General features: G+C 42.3%; 1 protein-coding gene across 2 annotated transcripts in view; it reads left to right on the top strand.

The window, feature by feature from the left end:
• FGF18 (fibroblast growth factor 18) overlaps window positions 1-19,476 on the top strand; it is a 325,706-nt gene that overhangs the window by 269,790 nt on the left and 36,440 nt on the right. The window contains exon 5 of one of the 2 annotated variants that reach the window (XM_075342280.1): window positions 12,688-13,283. The exons of the other annotated variant lie outside the window; for it this stretch is intronic. Within the exon in view, the coding sequence (XP_075198395.1) occupies window positions 12,688-12,738 (51 nt within the window). The 3' untranslated portion in view covers window positions 12,739-13,283. Of the gene's footprint in view, window positions 1-12,687; window positions 13,284-19,476 lie in introns of those variants that run through there. 2 annotated transcript variants of the gene reach the window in all.

Below are 19,476 nucleotides of genomic sequence, written 5' to 3'. Positions count from 1 at the left end.
CAAGGGCTTTGCCAATATTTAAATTGTTTAGACGCAACCGCACCTCTACTTGTGGTAATTTAGTTATATTGGTGAACTTTGATTTCTTTTCTGCTTAATGATACCTGACACAAGCAGTTCATTGGTGAAAAATGCATGTTTAATATCTCAGCTTTCTCTTTGTCCTCTATAAAAACATTGCCAACATCATATTTGAAGGTCAAAATGATTTCAGAGCAGATTTCTTTAAAATAGAAATTCAATTTCCATTTTATTTGTAAAATAAATGTGGTCATTCTTCTGTGGAAACTTTAAATAAATGCTTTTGAATTAGCCATCTTACGGGAATTAAGAAATATCTATTTTTCCTTTTTTTTTTCATGTCTCGGATTTATTTGGCTGCCTTCCAGCTTACATTTTAGTCTGCGTGTTCAGCCACATGTTTTCTGACTTTTTTTCTGTTTCAACTCTAATTTTCTTCTTTTGTGCTATACACAGGTTATAGTTGTAAAACATAAAATATGTTCATAACATAAACATGTGTATACACAGTGTGTATGTATTTGCAGTGCTCAGCATAAATGTGTATGTATATGCAGTGCTCAGCATAAATGAGGACACCACCTTGGAAAAGTAAAATATTATTCAATATCTCAGTGAACACAAGAACAGTTTCTAAAATTTTGACAAGACTGATTTCGTAGGTCTGTAAGGCTAAAATTGTTTGAAAAGTAGGGGTGACTTTTTTATACTTCTGATTGCTGAACTGTGTAAAAATATCGAAAACGTTTAATCACATTTTTTCACAAACACTGACTCCAAAGGCTTTTTCTTGCACCATACTTTGATCCCTATGCATGACCTTTGGTGGATGATCCTAACGAGCCACAGCTTTTTTCACAGCTCAAATTAATTTATTTATTCAGAGACTTGGACCTTCCTAAACATTCTGCAGAACGTTTAGTCTCTAGAATAAAGGAAAAGAACCCACTATCTAAAGGTAACTGAATTTCATGGTGCAGAAGCAGAGAAAAGCAATTCCTTCCATACTTTTCTGAAGAAGGTTCTCAAGCGTATTGCAGTAATGTTCCTAGGCTGATGACTAAATTTAACATTGAGTACAATGTGGGCCAGTGGGGAGTCTTTATTGAGTGATCAGAAAAAAAAAGTCTGAAAACTGTGCTACTGTACAATGGCAGCAAATATGATACAGTGCCTGTAAGGCATTCTGTGCCCTTGAAGGACAACTATGAGAACTAGGGTACCGTCACACTTTAGCGACGCAGCAGTGATCCTACCAGCGATCTGACCTGGTCAGGATTGCTGCTGCGTCGCTATATGGTCGCTGGTAAGCTGTCAAACAGGCAGATCTCACCAGCGACCGGTGACCAGCCCCCAGCCAGCAGTGACGTGGAAGCGACGCTGCGCTTGCAGGGAGCCGGTGTCTGGAAGCTGCGGACACTGGTAACTAAGGTAAACATCGGGTATGGTTACCCGGTGTTTACCTTAGTTACCAGGGCACACCGCTTAGTGCTGGCTCCCTGCACTCGTAGCCACAGCACACATCGGGTTAATAAGCAAACCTTTGCTTATTTGCCCGATGTGTCCTCCGGCTATGTGTGCAGGGAGCCGGCACTGGCAGCGTGAGAGATGCAGACGCTGGTAACGAAGGTAAATATCGGGTAACCACCTTGGTTACCCGATGTTTACCTTGGTTACAGCTTACCGCAGGCTGTCAAACGCCGGCTCCTGCTCCCTGCAAATTCAGGATTGTTGCTCTCTCGCTGTCACACACAGCGATGTGTGCTTATCAGCGGGAGCGCAACAATAAAAAAATGAACCAGGCCTGTGTGTAATGAGCAGCGATCTCACAGCAGGAGCAAGATCGCTGCTTAGTGTCACACACAGCGAGATCGCTAATGAGGTCACTGCAGCGTCACAAAAACCGTGACTCAGCAGTGATCTCGCTGTGTGTGAAGTACCCCTTAGACTTCATTCTCAAGAAACTTAACAATGACGATCAAGGATAGTCAATATATGGTAATCCAAAAGTTCTCTCTTTGCTTTTTGAGAAGCAAGGAGGATACACAAAGTACTCATGCTTTTTGTGTGAATAGGACAGCCAGGATAGGACTCATCTCTGAAGCCAAAAAAGTTGGCCAACATGAACATCTTTGCAACCTGGACTCGAGCATATAGTTGATTAAAAATATAAAATATTATAAGATAAAATCCAATAATTTTTATTTAATATAATGGCATTAAAATATAGCGGTGTGCAGGGTGATAAAGTTAATCTAATACCCTATAGAACTATGCGTTTCGACACATAGTCTTAGTCATGGAACATGAGTCTTGGAACACGACTAAGATTATGTGTTGAAACGCGTAGTTCGATGGGTTATTAGATTAACTTTATCACCCTGCGCACTGCTATATTTTAATGGAATTATATTATATAAAAATTATTGGATTTTATCTTATAACCTGAGGACTGCGCTGGACGTCTTTTGTTTTTCATTTTTCCTGACTACTTGGCAGCCAAGCCTTTCATGCGCTGGGTCCGAACAGGGAGCGGTGAACAGCAGGATCGGTGAGCTGAATTTTCCTTTCTTTTTTATAGTTGCGGAAAGTTTAGTTGATCCGTCTAAAGTTCTCCTGCCACCATTCCACATTAATTAATTAATCTCAGATTGATAAAGCAGTTATTGAAAGATCTATTGAAAGAAGTAGAGACTGTTCAGTTCCTTTCAAATCAGGGAATAAGAAAACGTAAGAATCAGTCATTGGATTTGAAACAATTTTTCATAAACCTAAATTTTGCATACCTGTGTTGTTATAGTAATTTTTTTAATTTATAACATGAGATGAGTAAGATTACTCATATAACTTTAATTACAAAATCTTCAATTTTACTCAAACTGGTTGATCAAAAGGGAGTATCACCTTACATCAAAAACTGCTTTGTCCAGTTTTTTGTATGATCACTGTCACCAAGTCTTCTAGGCATGGAATGAACAAGTTGTTGAAATATTGCAACATCTATCTTTTTCCATTCTTCAAGATCGAGCTCTATTTGAGCCTGTATGCTGGATAGAGTGATGCTCAACTTTTCTCTTCAGAATTTCCCATTTTTGTTCTGTTCGGTTCAGACAAAGAGAAACACTTGGCCACTGAATCAATTCACTCTGTTCTTCATCAGAAATGCAAAGGATGTGTGTTTTGTAGCATTGTAATTTTGAAAAAGTGCACATCTCCAAAGGCATGGAGTGATGTTGTTAACATTATTATTATTAATATTATTATTTTTTATTTCTATAGCACCAACATATTCCACAGCACTTTACATTTAAGATGGTAATTCTACAAACAAGATAAGACTTTACAAAGTAACTCATAGCTTAATGCATACGAAAAGCAGTTTGGGCCCTGCACACAAGCTTACAATCTGTGAGGAAATAGGGGAAACGCAAAAGGTAAAAATAAAGTGCTTGTCGTTTAAGGTCCAGCCATTAGTATAATAAATAAGGGCATTTAAATAATGCTCCATGAATCAGTCAAAAGCCAGTATCTATACAAGTACAGTTACTAAGAGCTACTGAGTGCATGGATGAGAGAACAGAAGATAGTTAGTTAGATTACTGAGGTGATAGGCCAGTCCAAACAAATAGGATTTTAGGGCACACTTGAAACTGTAAATACAAGGAAATAATCGGATTGGCTGGGGTGGTACTTTCCAGAAAATTGGTGCAGCACGAGAAGAGTCCTGGAGACGAAAGTGGGAGGTTTGGATTATAGAGGATGTTAGTTTTAGGTCATTAGAGGCATGTAGAGGACGCGTAGGGTGGTAAACAGAGATGAGAGAGGGGACGTTGGGCAGTGCAGAATTGTGGAGATTTTTGTATATGAGAGAAATAAGTTTATATTGGATTCTGTAGTGGTTGGGCAACAGTGCAAAGAATGACAAATTGTGGCAGAATCAGAGTAATGGTTGCATTCATGATAGCTTGGAGAAGGGAGAGTTTAGTGAGATGGAGAACAATTAGTACAGTTGTCAAGGCAAGGATGAATAAGAGTAACACTAAGAGAATTTTTGCAAAGTAAAAGAAAAGGTAGAATTCTAAAAATGTAGAATGTAAATTCTTTTTTAGGTCTCCAAGTAGGTCTCCCAGTGTCCAAATAGAACTTTTTGACTACATGTGGGATATAACCAAGCTCATAAGAAAGTGGGTAACACACTATGGCATCCTGTTTTTGGTGTTACTTTTTCAAAAGTGAGAAATTTGGGGCTAAATCAACATGTTTGTGGAAAAAATTAAAATTTTCAATATCATGACCTAATGTTATCAAATTCTGTGAATTACCTGTGGGTTCAAAATGCTCACTATACCCCTAAATAAAATCCTTGAGGGGTCACTTTTGGGGGTTTCTGCTGTTTAGGTACCTTAGGGGCCCTGCAAATATTGTTTTCCAAAATTCAAATTTTGCTCCTTGTATTCCCGAACCCACACTTTTGTCCAAACAGAACTTTTTGACTAGATGTGGGGTATCAGCACGCTCTTAAGAAAGTGGGTAAAAAAATGGTGGAATCCACTTTTTTGTGTTACCGCTTGTAAAAGTGACAAATTTGGTGCTAGTACAACATTTTGTGAACAAAATGACCATTCTCAATACGATGATCTAATGAGTGGCCCAGTTTCAAAAATAGGGACACTTGTGGGGGGTTTCTGCTGTTTAGGTACCTTAGGGGCCCAGAAAATGTGACATGGTACCCGCAATCTATTTCAGACAAATTTGCTTTCCAAAATTCAAATATTGCTCCTTCCCTTCTGAGCCCGGCCGTGTGTCCAAACAGAGGTGTCAGACCACATGTGGGGTATCAGCGCGCTCAGAAGAAACTATGTAACAAATCTTGGGGTCCATTTTGTTGTGCTATCCTTTGTAAAAATGAAAACATTTGGGCCAAAGCAACATATCAGTGGTAAAAAATTTTAAAATATAGTATTTTCAATTCCATTTTGCATTAATTCCTGTGTAGTTATTGAAAGGTTACAATTTTACTGACATCAGTTTCAAAGTATTTGAGGGGTGCAATTTTTTAGAAAGGTATCATCTTTGGGGAGTTTCTAATATATAGGCCCCTCAAAGTATATTTAAATCTGAATAGATCCCAAAAGAAACAGGTTTTACAATTTTCTTGGAAAAAAATGAATTATTGCTGCTTAAAACATCCTAGCAAAATAAAATGACATTTGAAAAATGATGCGGTTATAAAGTAGATATATGGGAAATGTTATTTCTGAATTATTTTATGCTGAATGACTAACAGGTTTAAGAATCTAAAAATTTAAAGTTTGAAAATTGTATGTTTTTTCAAAATTTCTGCAAAATTTCAATATTTTCACAAATAAACGCAAAAAATAAACTTACCATTATCATGAAGTACAATGTGTCATGGAAAAACAGTCTCAGAATCACTGGTATCGTTGAAGCTTTCCAAAGTTATAAACTCATAAACACAGTGACAGATTCCTAAACTTTGGCTTGGTCATTAAGGTCAAAATTAGCTTGGCCATTAAGGGGTTAAATCCCTCTCTAAAATAGGAAATCAACCTTTATGTCACATGAAATCACTAATTGCATGACAAACTCCCACCTTGTTACGGTTGCTGTGGCACTGGAGACTATGTTCGGATTTCTTGCTACTGCACATGTGCGAGCACTGGAGACTATGTTCGGATTTCTTGCTATTGCACATGTGCAAGCGCTGGAGACTAAGTCCTATCTTGGAGCCATTGCACATGTGCGGGTGACATCATCGCTGACACGAGGTCACATGTCTCTAACACCGTCTAAGCTGATTGGCCACTGGTCATGTGCTTGTGACACGTGGTCACATGTCTCTGACACCTTCTATGCCGATTGGTCGCTGGTCATGTGCTTGTGACGCTTTGCTCGGTGATAGGCCAGCGTGACGTCATTCCTGTCGTCCTGGCAGCGGATTGGCTCTGGTGTCCTCCATCTTGGATGAGGCACAAAGTCTATATAAGACCCTGACGCACGCCGCCCGGCGCTCAGTCCTCTTGGTTCATGCATGAGAGTAGACGCTCTGTGCACGTCCCTCTAGGCATCTCTCTGTCTACGCTAGGTGAGCGCTACCGGCAGGGTAGCGTTCTTATACCTTACAGCTTTAGCTGCAGTCCGTATCCTTACATCTTAGTGGAGCGGACATAGGCAGGTTCCTGAGGCACATGGTCCGGCTGGGCCTTGTGATTCTACTCGTAGGTGGACGTTGCTGCTAGGGTAACGTTCCTTATACTGCGTCTGGCAGTTGTTCGTATCCTCGCACACTAGGGGAGCGAACATAGGTAGGAGCTTTGTGCAGCTTATGCTGCTGTCCATCTCTTTTGCACCACTAGTGGAGCGGACCCAGGCAGGTGCCATATCTAGTGGTTCGTGTCCTCGCACACTAGTGGAGCGAACGCAGGTAGGAGCTTTGTGCGGCTTACGCTGCTGTCCGTCTCCTGGCACCGCTAGAGGAACGGACCTAGGTAGGTGCCATTTCACACTCACTGCTTTTGTCTCTGTGACCATTAACAGAGACCATACCACACACCCTCCAAGTAAGGGAGGAATTGCTTTATTTCCTAATTATATTCCTCTGTGAGTTTAACAGAGGTATTGCACTCTGCACTTGTGCTATTACTATTTACAGTGGCACACTTATATACCCCTTATCCTCTGCCATAGTCTGCAGCAGAGTCTTTGCACGATGGACCCTGACTGTCTGATATTCCTTTGGGATTTATTATCAGACAGCCCCCCGTAACACACCTTTTATGTACAAAACAGGGCATAAAACTTGTACACTGGATTGTGTTCCAGTCATTTTCTGAAGTGCTACCAAAATTTTCAAATATACGTGTAGCCACCAGTGGCTGCAACGGTCACTGTGTTGTACTACTGAAATGATGGCTTCTATTGCTGATGGCTTCTATCGTCTTTAGTACCTTCCTTACTTTTTAATAGCTACCTGAAAACATGCTGACAAATTACAAGATTCCAGTCTGCTCTTCAAGCATAGTTTAAAAGTAAATTGTCTGCAAATGTTCACCTATGGAAAGAGTGATATCTCTATATATAGATGCTTGTTCTCTATTAAAATTAATCATTTTTTACAGAGATCTGGTGTAGCAGTAATGTCAAATCTATTGTAGTAACTATGTACAATTAAGGCTGAAAGTACAATGACGACGATATATCGTTAGCAATGTCGCAGCGTGTAAATGGCCCTTTACTCTATTTAGAAATAACTCTGGAACGCTTCAACAGATCCTAGTGATTCTGAAATTGTTTTTTCTTAACATATTGTACTTCATGATAGTTGTAAACTAAGGTTGATATGACTTGCGTTTGTTTATGAAAGAATTAGAAATTTTATAAAAATTTTAAATTTTTCTTACTTTAAATTTTTATGCCATTAAAACAGTCATACCACCAAAAATAATTAATAAGTAGCATTTGTAACATGTGAACTTTATATCAGCATCATTTAAAAAACAAACTTTGTTTTTTAGAAATCTAGAAGAGTTAAAAGTTTAACAATAACTTTTCATTTTCCCAACAAAATATTCAAAACCTATCTTATTTACAGTACAAACCAAAAGTTTGGACACACTTTCTCATCTCTAGAACAACTATTAAGAGGAGACTTTGTGCAGCAGGCCTTCATGGTAAAATAGCTGGTAGGAAACCACTGCTAAGGACAGGCAACAAGCAGAAGAGACTTGTTTGGGCTAAAGAACACAAGGAATGGACATTAGACCAGTGGAAATCTGTGCTTTGGTCTGATGAGTCCAAATTTGAGATCTTTGGATCCAACCACCGTGTCTTTGTAGAAAAGGTGAACGGATGGACTCTACATGCCTGGTTCCCACTGTGAAGCCTGGAGGAGGAGGTGTGAAAGTGTTACAGTGCTTTGCTGGTGACACTGTTGAGGATTTATTCAAAACTGAAGGCATACTGAACCAGCATGCCTACCACAGCATCTTGCAGCGGCATCCTATTCCATCCGGTTTGCATTTAGTTGGACCATCATTTATTTTTCAACAGGACAATGACCCCAAACACACCTCCAGGCTGTGTAAGGGCTATTTGACTAAGAAGGAGAGTGATGGGGTGCTACGCCAGATGACCTGGTCTCCACAGTCACCAGACCTGAACCCAATCGAGATGGTTTGGGGTGAGCTGGACCGAAGAGTGAAGGCAAAAGGGCCAACAAGTGCTAAGCATCTCTGGGAACTTCTTCAAGACTGTTGGCACACCATTTCCGGTGACTACCTCTTGAAGCTCATCAAGAGAATGCCAAGAGTGTGCAAAGTAGTAATGAAAGCAAAAGGTGGCTACTTTGAAGAACCTAGAATATAAGACATATTTTCAGTTGTTTCACACTTTTTTAAGTATTTCATTCCACATGTTTTAATTCATAGTTTTGATGCCTTCAATGTGAATCTACAATTTTCACAGTCATGAAAATAAAGAAAACTCCTAGAATGAGAAGGTGTGTCCAAACTTTTGGTCTGTACTGTATATTATTCACTTCACATTTGAAATTACTTTAAATGACCTACCTGTATGTAAAGAAAACAACACCCAAAAGTCACCCCATTTTAATAACTTCTCATGGTGTTCAAAACTACTTTTAGAACTTTTGTTAACCCTTTAGATGCTTCACAGGAATTAATCTCTTAGTGACACTGCCAATTTTCATTTTTGCAGTTTTGTTTTTTTCTCCCTTGCTTCCCAGAGCCATAACTTGTTTATTTTTCTGTATAAATAGACATACGTGAACTAGTGATGGGCGGACTCACAGATAACTGGGACTGGCGGATCTAATCTAATCTAATTAAAAGAAAATCCGGTTCCGGCCTAGAATTTATCCCGAATATCTAGACGGATGCCGGTTCCCATATAAGTCTATGGTGATCAGAATTCAGCATGTAAAAATGGTGGTAGAAGGGATAGGGGAATTGGAGTAAGCGCTTCATACTTACCGAGTCTCCACCACAGCTGTAACTGTTTCCAGGCTGCTCATTCCACTTCCGGGGCCACTCATTATCATTAATCCATATTCACTGCTTGCCCCATACACTGGCATTCCTGACATGATTGGTTGCAGTCTGACGCGCCCTCAGCCTTTGTGACAGTGTCTAAATAACAAAGGAAAAGTCTGGCTGCAACTGCTACAAATGTAGGTGCTTACGGGTAATGTAATAGTCAAAAAGTAGAAAAACCCGAGCACTCAATAAGGAGGGAGAGAAGTATTTGGATGCAAGTGTTTTTATTTACAATCGACAAACCGCAAAATGTGAACCCTGACACATAGCAACAACCAACGTTTCGGCTTTTAGACCTTTCTCAAGGTAGTTGCTCATAACAGAGATGCTAAGGAATACGGGTCACAAGGACAGCCGTCAGGGTAGAGGTTACATGCAGGGCATCACATTCGGCAGTACACGGTATCAGGATGGTGGTGGTATGGTGAACGCAGACAGAAGCGAGGGGGGAGATGAGAAGACGCCTGCTTAGAAAGACCATGGAATGCTGGAACAGCGGTGGCAGTGGAGACGCTGCTGTCTCCACTGCCACAGCTGTTCCAGCATTCCTTGGTTTCCACGTAGCAATGAAGTGAATCGTGCTGTCAGCAGAGACTTCAGTCAGCACTGCAGGCTTCAAGATTACAAAATCTGCCTATCTTTATCAGTAGAGGCAATAACTCAGTGGATAGAGAGCTCGCCTATGAAGCATTATGTCGCGAGTTCTAGTCTCGGCCGTCCCGGTAAAGAATTTAATTTTTTTCTTTATTTTTAATTGTATCGTGCAGTAAAATAAATAAATAAATAAATTAAAAAAAGCACCACATAATGGGGAGCCCTCCAGCCTAACAATATCACCCAGCAGCCGCCCGGAATAGCTGCATCCATTAGATGCGACAGTCACGGGGGACTCTACCCAGCTCATCCCGAATTGCCCTGGTGCACTGGCAATCGAGGTAATAGAGTTAATTATGCCAGGCGTCTCCGCAAGACACTTTCCATGATCAACCTGAAAATGAAAGTAAATAAACACACACACCGAGAAATCCTTTATTTGGAATAAAAGACAAAAAAAACCCTGTTTCGTCATTTTATTAAAATCTACAAATACCCCTCCAAGTCCGACGTAATCCACACGACACTGTCAGCTCTGCTACAGAACACGAGTGCTCTGTATCAGCTCCACGTAGCAATGAAGTGAATCGCGCGGTCAGCAGAGACTTCAGCAATGCAGACTTCAAGATTACCAAATTACTGCCTATCGTTATAAATAGAGTCAGTAGCTGAGTAGATAGAGCGCTTGAGTAGCTTTAGGTCGTGAGTTCTAGTCCCGGTAAAGAAACTTTTTCTTTTATTTTTTATTTTAATTATATTTATAATATATTTATAATTATAATTTAATTATGCACTGAGGGGAGGAGCCGGACATCAGCTGTGAGCCGTGGGACACACCTCTAAAATCGGAGCAGTTCACGGAATGAGGCTGTATTGCTCTCTCCTCTCTCTCTCTCTTTCACTTTCTCTTTCTCTCTCTCTCTCTTTCTCTCTCTCTCTTTCTCTCTCTCTCTTTCAAACTCTTTCCTTTCTCTCTCTCTCTCCTTTCTTTCTCTCTTTCTCTCCCTCTCTTCTTTGTCTTTCTCTCTCTCTATTCTTTCTCTCTTTCTCTCTCTCTTCTTTCTCTTTTTTCTCTCTTTCTCTCTCTCTTCTTTCTCTCTTTCTCTCTCTCTTCTTTCTCTCTCTTGACTCTCTCTTCTCTCTCTCCTCTCTCTCTTTCTCTGTCTCTTCTTTCTCTCTCTCTCTTTCTCAGACCTAGCAATGATCAGCTGACGCGGTCACCTGACGGCATCAGCTGACACTATAAGTCGAGCGGTGTGGCCGGCTTTTTACCACCTGGCCGGCTAAACTATCAGCTGATGCCGTCGGACAGGAGTCTGCACTGAGGTGTGTAGTTTTTTTTCTTTTTTTTTGCACTGATGCATCAGCTGATTGTATAAAAGCCGTTTATACAATCAGCTGCTGTGTCATGTGATTCAGGCCCTTGAACCTGACACATCATCTGATCGCTTTGCCTTCCAGCAAACCGATCAGAGGATATTGGATCCCCGGGACCCTTGACCCAGGATTACTGCAGAGGGGGGTTCTTTATTTCAATAAAGATGGAATCACTAATTGTGTTGTGTTTTATTTATAATAAAAATATTTTTCTGTGTGTTGTGGTTTTTTTTATCGGTACTAGAAATTCATAGTGGCCATGTCTAATATTGGAGTGACACCATGAATTTCGGGCTTAGAGCCAGTTGATAATATGCAGCTAGCCCCAACCCCATTATTACCCAGCGAGCCACCCGTCACCAGGGCAGCTGGAAGAGTTATATACAGCGCCAGAAGATGGCGCTTCTATGAAAGCGCCATTTTCTGAGCGGCTGCGGACTGCAATTCGCAGCAGAGGGGCCCAGAAAGCTCAGGCCAACCTGTGCTGTAGATTCCAATCCCCAGCTGCCTAGTTGTACCTGGCTGGACACAAAAATATGGCGAAGCCCACGTCATTTGTTTTTTAATTATTTCATGAAATAAGTGAAATAATTAAAAAAAAACAGGCTTCCCTATATTTTTGGTTCCCAGCCGGGTACAAATAGGCAGCCAGGGGTTGGGGGCAGCCCGTAGGTGCCTGCTGTACCTGGCTAGCATACAAAAATATGGTGAATCCCACGTCATTTGTTTTTTAATTATTTCATGAAATTCATGAAATAATTAAAAAAAAAATGGGCTTCCCTATATTTTTGGTTCCCAGCCAGGTACAAATAGGCAGCTGGGGGTTGGGAGCAGCCCGTAGGTGCCTGCTGTACCTGGCTAGCATACAAAAATATGGCGAAGCCCACATCATTTGTTTTTTAATTATTTCATGAAATTTGTGAAATAATTAAAAAAAACGGGCTTCCCTTTATTTTTGGTTCCCAGCCAGGTACAAATAGGCAACTGGGGGTTGGGGGCAGCCCGTAGGTGCCTGCTGTACCTGGCTAGCATACAAAAATATGGCGAAGCCCACATAATTTTTTTGGGGGGGGGCAAAAAACTCCTGCATACAGTCCTGGATGGAGTATGCTGAGCCTTGTAGTTCTTTTAGCAGAGGAAAAACTCACAGAAATGCTCTGCCTCATTGACTAACATTGATCCAACTGCAATGCGATTTTCTTTTTTTTATTTTGCACTCCGTTTTATACACCAGTGTAAATCTTGCTCAAGAGATTTAAAAGGCATCTGTCAAGAAGGTTTTTGGTACCTCATCTGAGAGAAGCATAATATAGGCAAGGAGAATGCAATGATGAATCACATAGATTACTTGCTGCAGCTGTTCTGACACAATCTGAATTTTTACCCTAAATCATGTAGCTGATCCGAGGGAGCTGTCTTCCACCACACCAGGCTCTCTATAGAGATTGTACATTGACAGTGTGGTGTCAATCACAGCATGGGGTGTGCAGGACCACTCTGAATGTGAGTTTCTAGTTCTATAATGATAAGGGTCCTGCTTCTAAAAACAAACAACAAATGAACAAAAGATTGGACTGTGACAATACAGGCATGCCTGAACTTTCTGTGTTAACTCTTGCAGCATGATGACTTCAGCATGCATAGAAAACAACTGCTGACAGATTCCCTTTAAAGCTAAGTATCCTCTTTCTTCTAATACAAACTCTTCTGAAAGGAGCCTTAAAAGTGGAGGGTGGAGGGTACTTGTGTAATTCCTTAGTTACTTTGATTTCCTTTCCTCAGGCTTCTGTGAGCTCTATGCAATACCAGCTGATTAACTCATCCATTGCAATGAGCTTCATGAACTGTTATTAAACTACAGTATGTTTATATTATCTGCATCTCCTGCCTTTAACCCATTACTGCAAACATCTTGAACTGTTATGGAAGTCTGTTTGCATTCCCTGCATCTGCTGCCATTTAACTCTTTGATTGCTGTGAACATCTTAACTGTTTTGGAACTTGTTCGCATAACAAACATATCTGTATGCCTGCCTCAGATCTGCTTTTTTCCTACATTTGCCCTCCTAGTTGTTTCTTCCAGCATGTCCTGCCTTGCCTGTTTGTCTGCCGTTCAGCATAGCCAGTTATCCAAGTCCTCGCTTCTCCATGCGCCACCCAGCCTCCTGTGCCGACACCCTGGGTCCATGTGTCCATCCTGGCTTGCGGCTTCATGAATCCACTTCATCAGGTGAGCCTAACAATTCCTAGTATCCTAGCGGTGCTAATACAACCAAACACAAAAACTAGAAATGTAAAAATGTTAAGAAAACAGTAGGTAAGGTAATAAGGAAAGTGTACTGGACAACAATATTCTGTTCACAAAAAAATAACCATATTTTATTTATCACAACAGGACAGACCAAAAACAAGTAAAAGAAATTAATATATCTCTTTAAGAATATTCTAATAAGTGACCTACGAGATATACCACCCTCCCCAATTAAATCAATGGTAATCTAATATATAAAGCTGAATGTGTGTATGTATGTGTGTGTGTAAGTATGTGTATGTTCGGGATTGGCATCTGCACCGTCGCAGCTACAGCCACAAAATTTTGCACACTCACACGTCTGGACCCTGAGAGTGTCATAGGCTATGTTTTGAGGGGAAATTTGAACCCCGCGCTTTACAGTTATTCACCAAAAAACCTGCCTCCATTAAAGCGAATGGAGCTGGGAGCCACAGTGCAGCCAGAACTTCAGAAGAATGCGCAGCCACGCCCTTAAATGGAATGTTAGTGTGTCACAATGCAGCCAGGGAAAGAGACAGACACAGACAGGGAAAGAGGCAGACACAGACAGGGAAAGAGGCAGACATAGACAGGGTAAGAGACAGACACAAAGAGACAGACACAGACAAAGAGACAGACTGACAGGGAAAGAGAGGGAAAGAGAGACAGTTTAAGAGACAGACACAGACAGGTAAAGAGACAGACACAGACAAAGAGACAGATACAGGGAAACAGACAGACAGGGAGAGAGACAGACAGGGAAAGAGACAGACAGGGAAAGAGACAGACAGGGAAAGAAACAGTTAGACAGACGGAGAAAGAGACAGACAGACAAAGAGATAGAGAGAGAGACAGAGAGATAAATACAGAGGGGGAGACAGACATTATAATTACATTTATATCTATTTGTTTTGTGGTTTTTGTGTGCAGAATACATTTTTGTTAATACATTCTATTTTGTTAACAGCAGTTATTAACCCGGGCGAAGCCGGGTAGTACAGCTAGTATAAATATATAGCTGGTCAATAATTTATATGGTTCTTGTGTAATACAATCTTCTATAAGTTCATTTACAGTTGAAACAGAAGTTTATATACACTATTTAAAATGACACATCTGCATGTTTTTCTAACTATCTGACATGAAATCATAGTAAACTTTTCCTGTTTTAGGTCAATTAGGATTACCAAAATTATTTATATTTGCCAAATGCCAGAATAATGAGAGAGAAAATGTTTTAATGCATTTTTTTTTACTTTCAGCAAAGTCAATCCTTTGCATACATTTCATTAGTGTTTAGTACCATTGCCCTTAATCTGTATGACTTGGGTCATACGTTTTGGATCTCCTTCCACAAGCTTCTCACAATAGTTGGTAGGAGTTTGGGCCCATTCCTCTTGACAGAACTGGTGTAACTGAGCCATATTTGTAGGTTGCCTTGCTCGAACCTGCCTTTTCAGCTTTGCTCGTAAATATTCAATAGGATTGAGATCAGGGCTCTTTGATGGCCACTCCAAAACATTGACTTTGTTATTCTTAAACCACTTTGTAACCAGCTTGGCAGTATGCTTTGGGTCAATATTCATTTGAAGGACCCATTTCTGCCCAAGCTTTAAGTTCCTGGCTGTTGTCTTGAGATATTGCTTCAGTATTGAAACAGTATTGAAGATTATTCCTATAGATGAAATATGTATATATATCCCAAATGGGTTACATAAAGAGTAGGACCCACAATTAAGCAGTGGTCATATGGCCACAGGTATTTATCCTCATTGTTAGATTTCTGGGTCTATAGTCTTGTGATGCCTGTATTTTGTGCCATGTACGTTATATATTATCAGATTTTGTTGGCTTATGTGAGTTAATTGTGGGTCCCACTCTTCATGTAACCCATCTGAGATATATATATATATATATGCTGTATATATATATATATATATATATATATATATATATACATACTGTATACTGTGTGTATATATATATATATATATATATATACATATATATATATATATATATATATATACATATATATATATTGTCATGAACAGCTGGGGGAGTCACTCAGATATCCCGAAGCTGTTTGCTGATTTGTCACAAACACGACTGCTCTCTAGCGCCCCCCTTGTCGGCAGGCCACTTTTGATACTGTAGGACAATAAACAGAATGAGACTGCTAAGCTAATAATGCCATATGCAATAATAATCACGCTGCCACCACACAGCTTTTTCGGGTTAGCTGAGGACCCGTTTCAGATAGCATAAGGCCCTTTGGGTTTTTGGATTCGTATATAAAGCATGAGGAAAGAAACTTTTAAATTTTATCTATTTAATCCGAAAATAGGCAGTGTTTAAAAAATATACAAGATTTTACAAAAGGGAACAATACAATTACAGTATAGACAGTTACATTAAAAATAAAAGGTATAAACGTGAAACTTACTAAACTCGTGCCATAGAAGTGATGTCCAAACTTAGGGAGTGGGGGGACTCTAAGAGAAGAAGATGATATAATCGGCCAGCATCACCCTTACTGATGCCCTCCAGTACTGACTGACCCCCCCAGAAAGGAGTTAGTCTCTCTTATGCTTTAGGTAACCCCCCTTCTCTGTGACCTCATTTTACAGTCTCTAGTGGGCTGTGCCGAGATTGTCCCAAAGGTTCCTTAATTCTAGCTTTTCACATATCTTTGCCCCTGGGCCACTCAGGTGAAAGATATTAGCGTCATATTTTATATCTTGATTTTACATTTACATAGATACCAAACACAACGCATCTAGCATGATTTTACTGGCCAATACTAATTTGTCGTGATACCAGCGATCTCCCTGTCAAGCAAAATGGTGCGCTGGGTTCAGCATTCCACAGGGATTCTGGCAATATGTTTTTCATTTTTCTAGCATTAACGTAGCGCTTAAAAACTGTTTTGGAAGTTTTCCCTCCAATAGAACAAAGGATTGTCTTTCTCTGCTTCCCTTGGCTGTAGCTGTACCATCACCCAAAGTCATAAATACCTAAACTTTCAGGCCGATCAGATAATCGTCATGACGATCTGTGGCTGATGGCAGAGAAGAGGGGAGTGAGGACCCTTCAACAGTTTAACATGACACATTCCCTTTTTGAGGTAGCATGGGAGATTGATTTGCCGATCGTCTCCTAAGCCTACCTCGCTGGCATCCCCCTGCCGGGACAGACCGTCGGCATTGCCATGCTCAACACTCTTCTTGTGTTGAATGGTAAACTCATACTGCTGTAGTGCCAAGCTCCACCGTAGTAGCTTACCATTGTCGCCGGCAACCCAGTGTAGCCAGCTGAGAGGGTTGTGGTCTGTTACTATGGTGAAGTTGCGTCCATATAGGTAGGGCTGCAGTTTCCACAGGGCCCACACTGTAGTGAGGCACTCCTTCTCCACAGTGGTGTAGGCCACTTCCCGGGATAAGAGCTTGCGGCTGAGAAACACCACCGGATGCTCTTCTCCCTCCCCATTTACCTGGCTGAGTACTGCACCCAGGCCAAATGCACTGGCATCTGTCTGAACTATGAACCGTCGGGTTAAGTCTGGGGCTTGTAGGATTGGGGAACTGGCGAGGGCAGCTTTCAGTGCTCTGAAGGACCGTTCACAGTCATCTGTCCAGGTGACTACTTGAGGTAGCTTCTTTTTTGTGAGGTCCGTCAACGGCTTAGCAAGAGCACTATAGTTAGGAACGAACTTCCTATAGTACCCTGCCGTAACCAAGAAGGACATCACCTGCTTCTTTGACTTGGGCGTAGGCCAGGAGGTGATGGCATCAACCTTCTCTGGCTCTGGTTTCAGGGTCCCGCCACCCACTCGGTGTCCGAGGTACTGTACCTCCGATCTGACACTTCCCTGGCTTTATAGTCAGACCAGCACTTTGGATCCGCCTGAGCACCTTATTTGCCCTAACTGAGGACAGAGCCACTGCCTCCGGATACCGGGTAGCATAGTCTACCACAGTAAGGATGAAACGTTTTCCAAAGCTGCTGGGGACGGCCAGAGGCCCGACGATGTCCACAGCGACCCTCTGCAAAGGCTCCTCTATCACCGGCAAAGAGATCAGGGGAGCTTTGGGAGCAGGCCCTGACTTTCCCACTCTTTGACATGTGATACAGGAGCAGCAGTAATTGGCAACATCTGTCCCTATTTTGGGCCAGTAGAAGTGGTGAGACAGCCGGGCCTTGGTTTTGCTGACCCCCAAGTGGCCGGCGAGTGGGATCTCATGGGCAATCCGCAGCAACTCACTCCTAAAGTGGTGAGGCATCACCAGCTGTCTTTCCTTCAGCCACTCCTGTTGGGGGTTACAGGGAACAGTCTCCCGGTACAACCTCCCCTGGTCCCAGAATACCCTCTCCTTATCGGTCTCATAGGAAGGCTTCTCTGCGAGGTCCCTTAATGTCTCTAGACTGACATCAGTTCGTAGAGCCACCTGGAACTCTTGGCTAGAGGTAGCCAAAAATGACATTAAGGTTCCAACCTCACCGGGACCCTCTGAGACCTGCTCTGGGTCCATAACCAGTTCTGTTATCCCTCTGGATGAAGAGGTGTTAGAAGGCATGGTTTCATTTGCGTTCTGGGCACTTTGACTGCAGGTGACAGCACCAATGAAGGCTGTCATCCCGGGGGATAACTCTTCCCCATCAGCCTGACCGGCTCTGGGTGCTACTTGCTCCTCATCCTGTAGTACCTTAGGAGGAGTGCCAATCCTAGGGCAGCTACCACCGGCTGTGTCACTATCCGCTGTGACACTGGTCAGCTGCATTTGACCACTTTCCTCGTGGTTCTCATGTCTGCCTACATCTCTGTCAGCACAGACACTAACTACCTTGGGGTCGTCCTCAGCCATGTCACCCTGCAGCGTGGCATGGCTGAGTTCCCCTGTACAAACCTCCACTTTATTACCATGCACAACATTTGTAATCACGTTCTGGATATCCGCATTCAGGTCACATGACTTAACAGCTCTTGCATCACATGACTTATCAACAACATTTGTATCATATGACTTATCACCAACATTTGTATCACATGACTTATCAACAACATTTGTATCACATGACTTATTGGATTGGAGAGGATCATCAGGGAGAAATTGTGCAACCAATCGCCCCAGATCAGTCCCCAATAAAACATTGGTTGGTAGATGTTCGGACACCCCCACTTCCCTCCACCCTCCTCCCAGCACCCCAGTCAAGGGAAACCCAGGCCATTGGGAAAGATTGGCGAACACCCCAAGCCCAGTGACAGTCAGGAGATTTCCCGGGATAAAGTTTTCAGGAGGCACCAGTTCGGGGCGGATTAGTGTTCGGTCGGCTCCAGTGTCCTTGAGCCCCACAGTGGGGGTTCTGCCCACGGTGAGGGAGTGTAAGTTTTCGCAGGTCCTACCACCCGCCTCCCCCATCAAAAAGACAGCTGCACTAGGCCCTTTAGCCTTGGATGTAGGGTTCCTCTTCAGCCTCTCTGGGCAAGCGGAGCTGAGGTGTCCAGGCTGGTTGCATGAAAAACACCTGCGAGTGTCAGAGGTGGGCCGGGCACTGGTGGATGACACAGGACCTACGGGAGGTCGGCTGGTAGGGGCAGGGGTGGTTGTAGTTGTCATCTTACCCCCTTTCCAGCTGGCGGTGGACGGCTTCCGCACCCCCGATGCACAGTTGGCCTCATAGGTGTCGGAAATCTGGGCTGCTTTTGAGGCCTCCTTGGGCTCTCGGTCCATAACAAACTGTCGAACCTCCACAGGACAAAGATGTAGGAGTTGGTCCTTCACCATTAGGTCCCTTAGCTCCTCAAAGGTTGTAACAGAGAGTCCTTGGATCCACTGGTCAAAGGTGGTTTGGAGCCCACCCACCAAATCACTGTAGCTGTCATGAGGTCCGCGCTGGAGGGTCCGGAATTTTTTTCGGTACACCTCTGGAGTTAGCTGATACTTCCGTATTAGGGCCTGCTTTATGGCCTCATAGTCTCCACTCTGCTCTTGAGGGAGACTGGCAAACGTGTCCAGGGCCTTGCCTCGCAGCCCTGGGGTTAAGTATTGTGCCCATTGTGCTGGGGGCAACTGGTACTGCAAGCATGTCTTTTCAAATCCCCTCAGAAAGGTGTCCAAATCCCCGTCCTTTTCCATC

The sequence above is a fragment of the Anomaloglossus baeobatrachus genome, chromosome 4 (assembly GCF_048569485.1).
Source record: "Anomaloglossus baeobatrachus isolate aAnoBae1 chromosome 4, aAnoBae1.hap1, whole genome shotgun sequence".
NCBI classification, from domain to species: Eukaryota; Metazoa; Chordata; class Amphibia; order Anura; family Aromobatidae; genus Anomaloglossus; species Anomaloglossus baeobatrachus.
The sequence above is the reverse complement of the archived record's forward strand: the minus strand, read 5'-3'. Positions and strand labels throughout refer to the sequence as shown.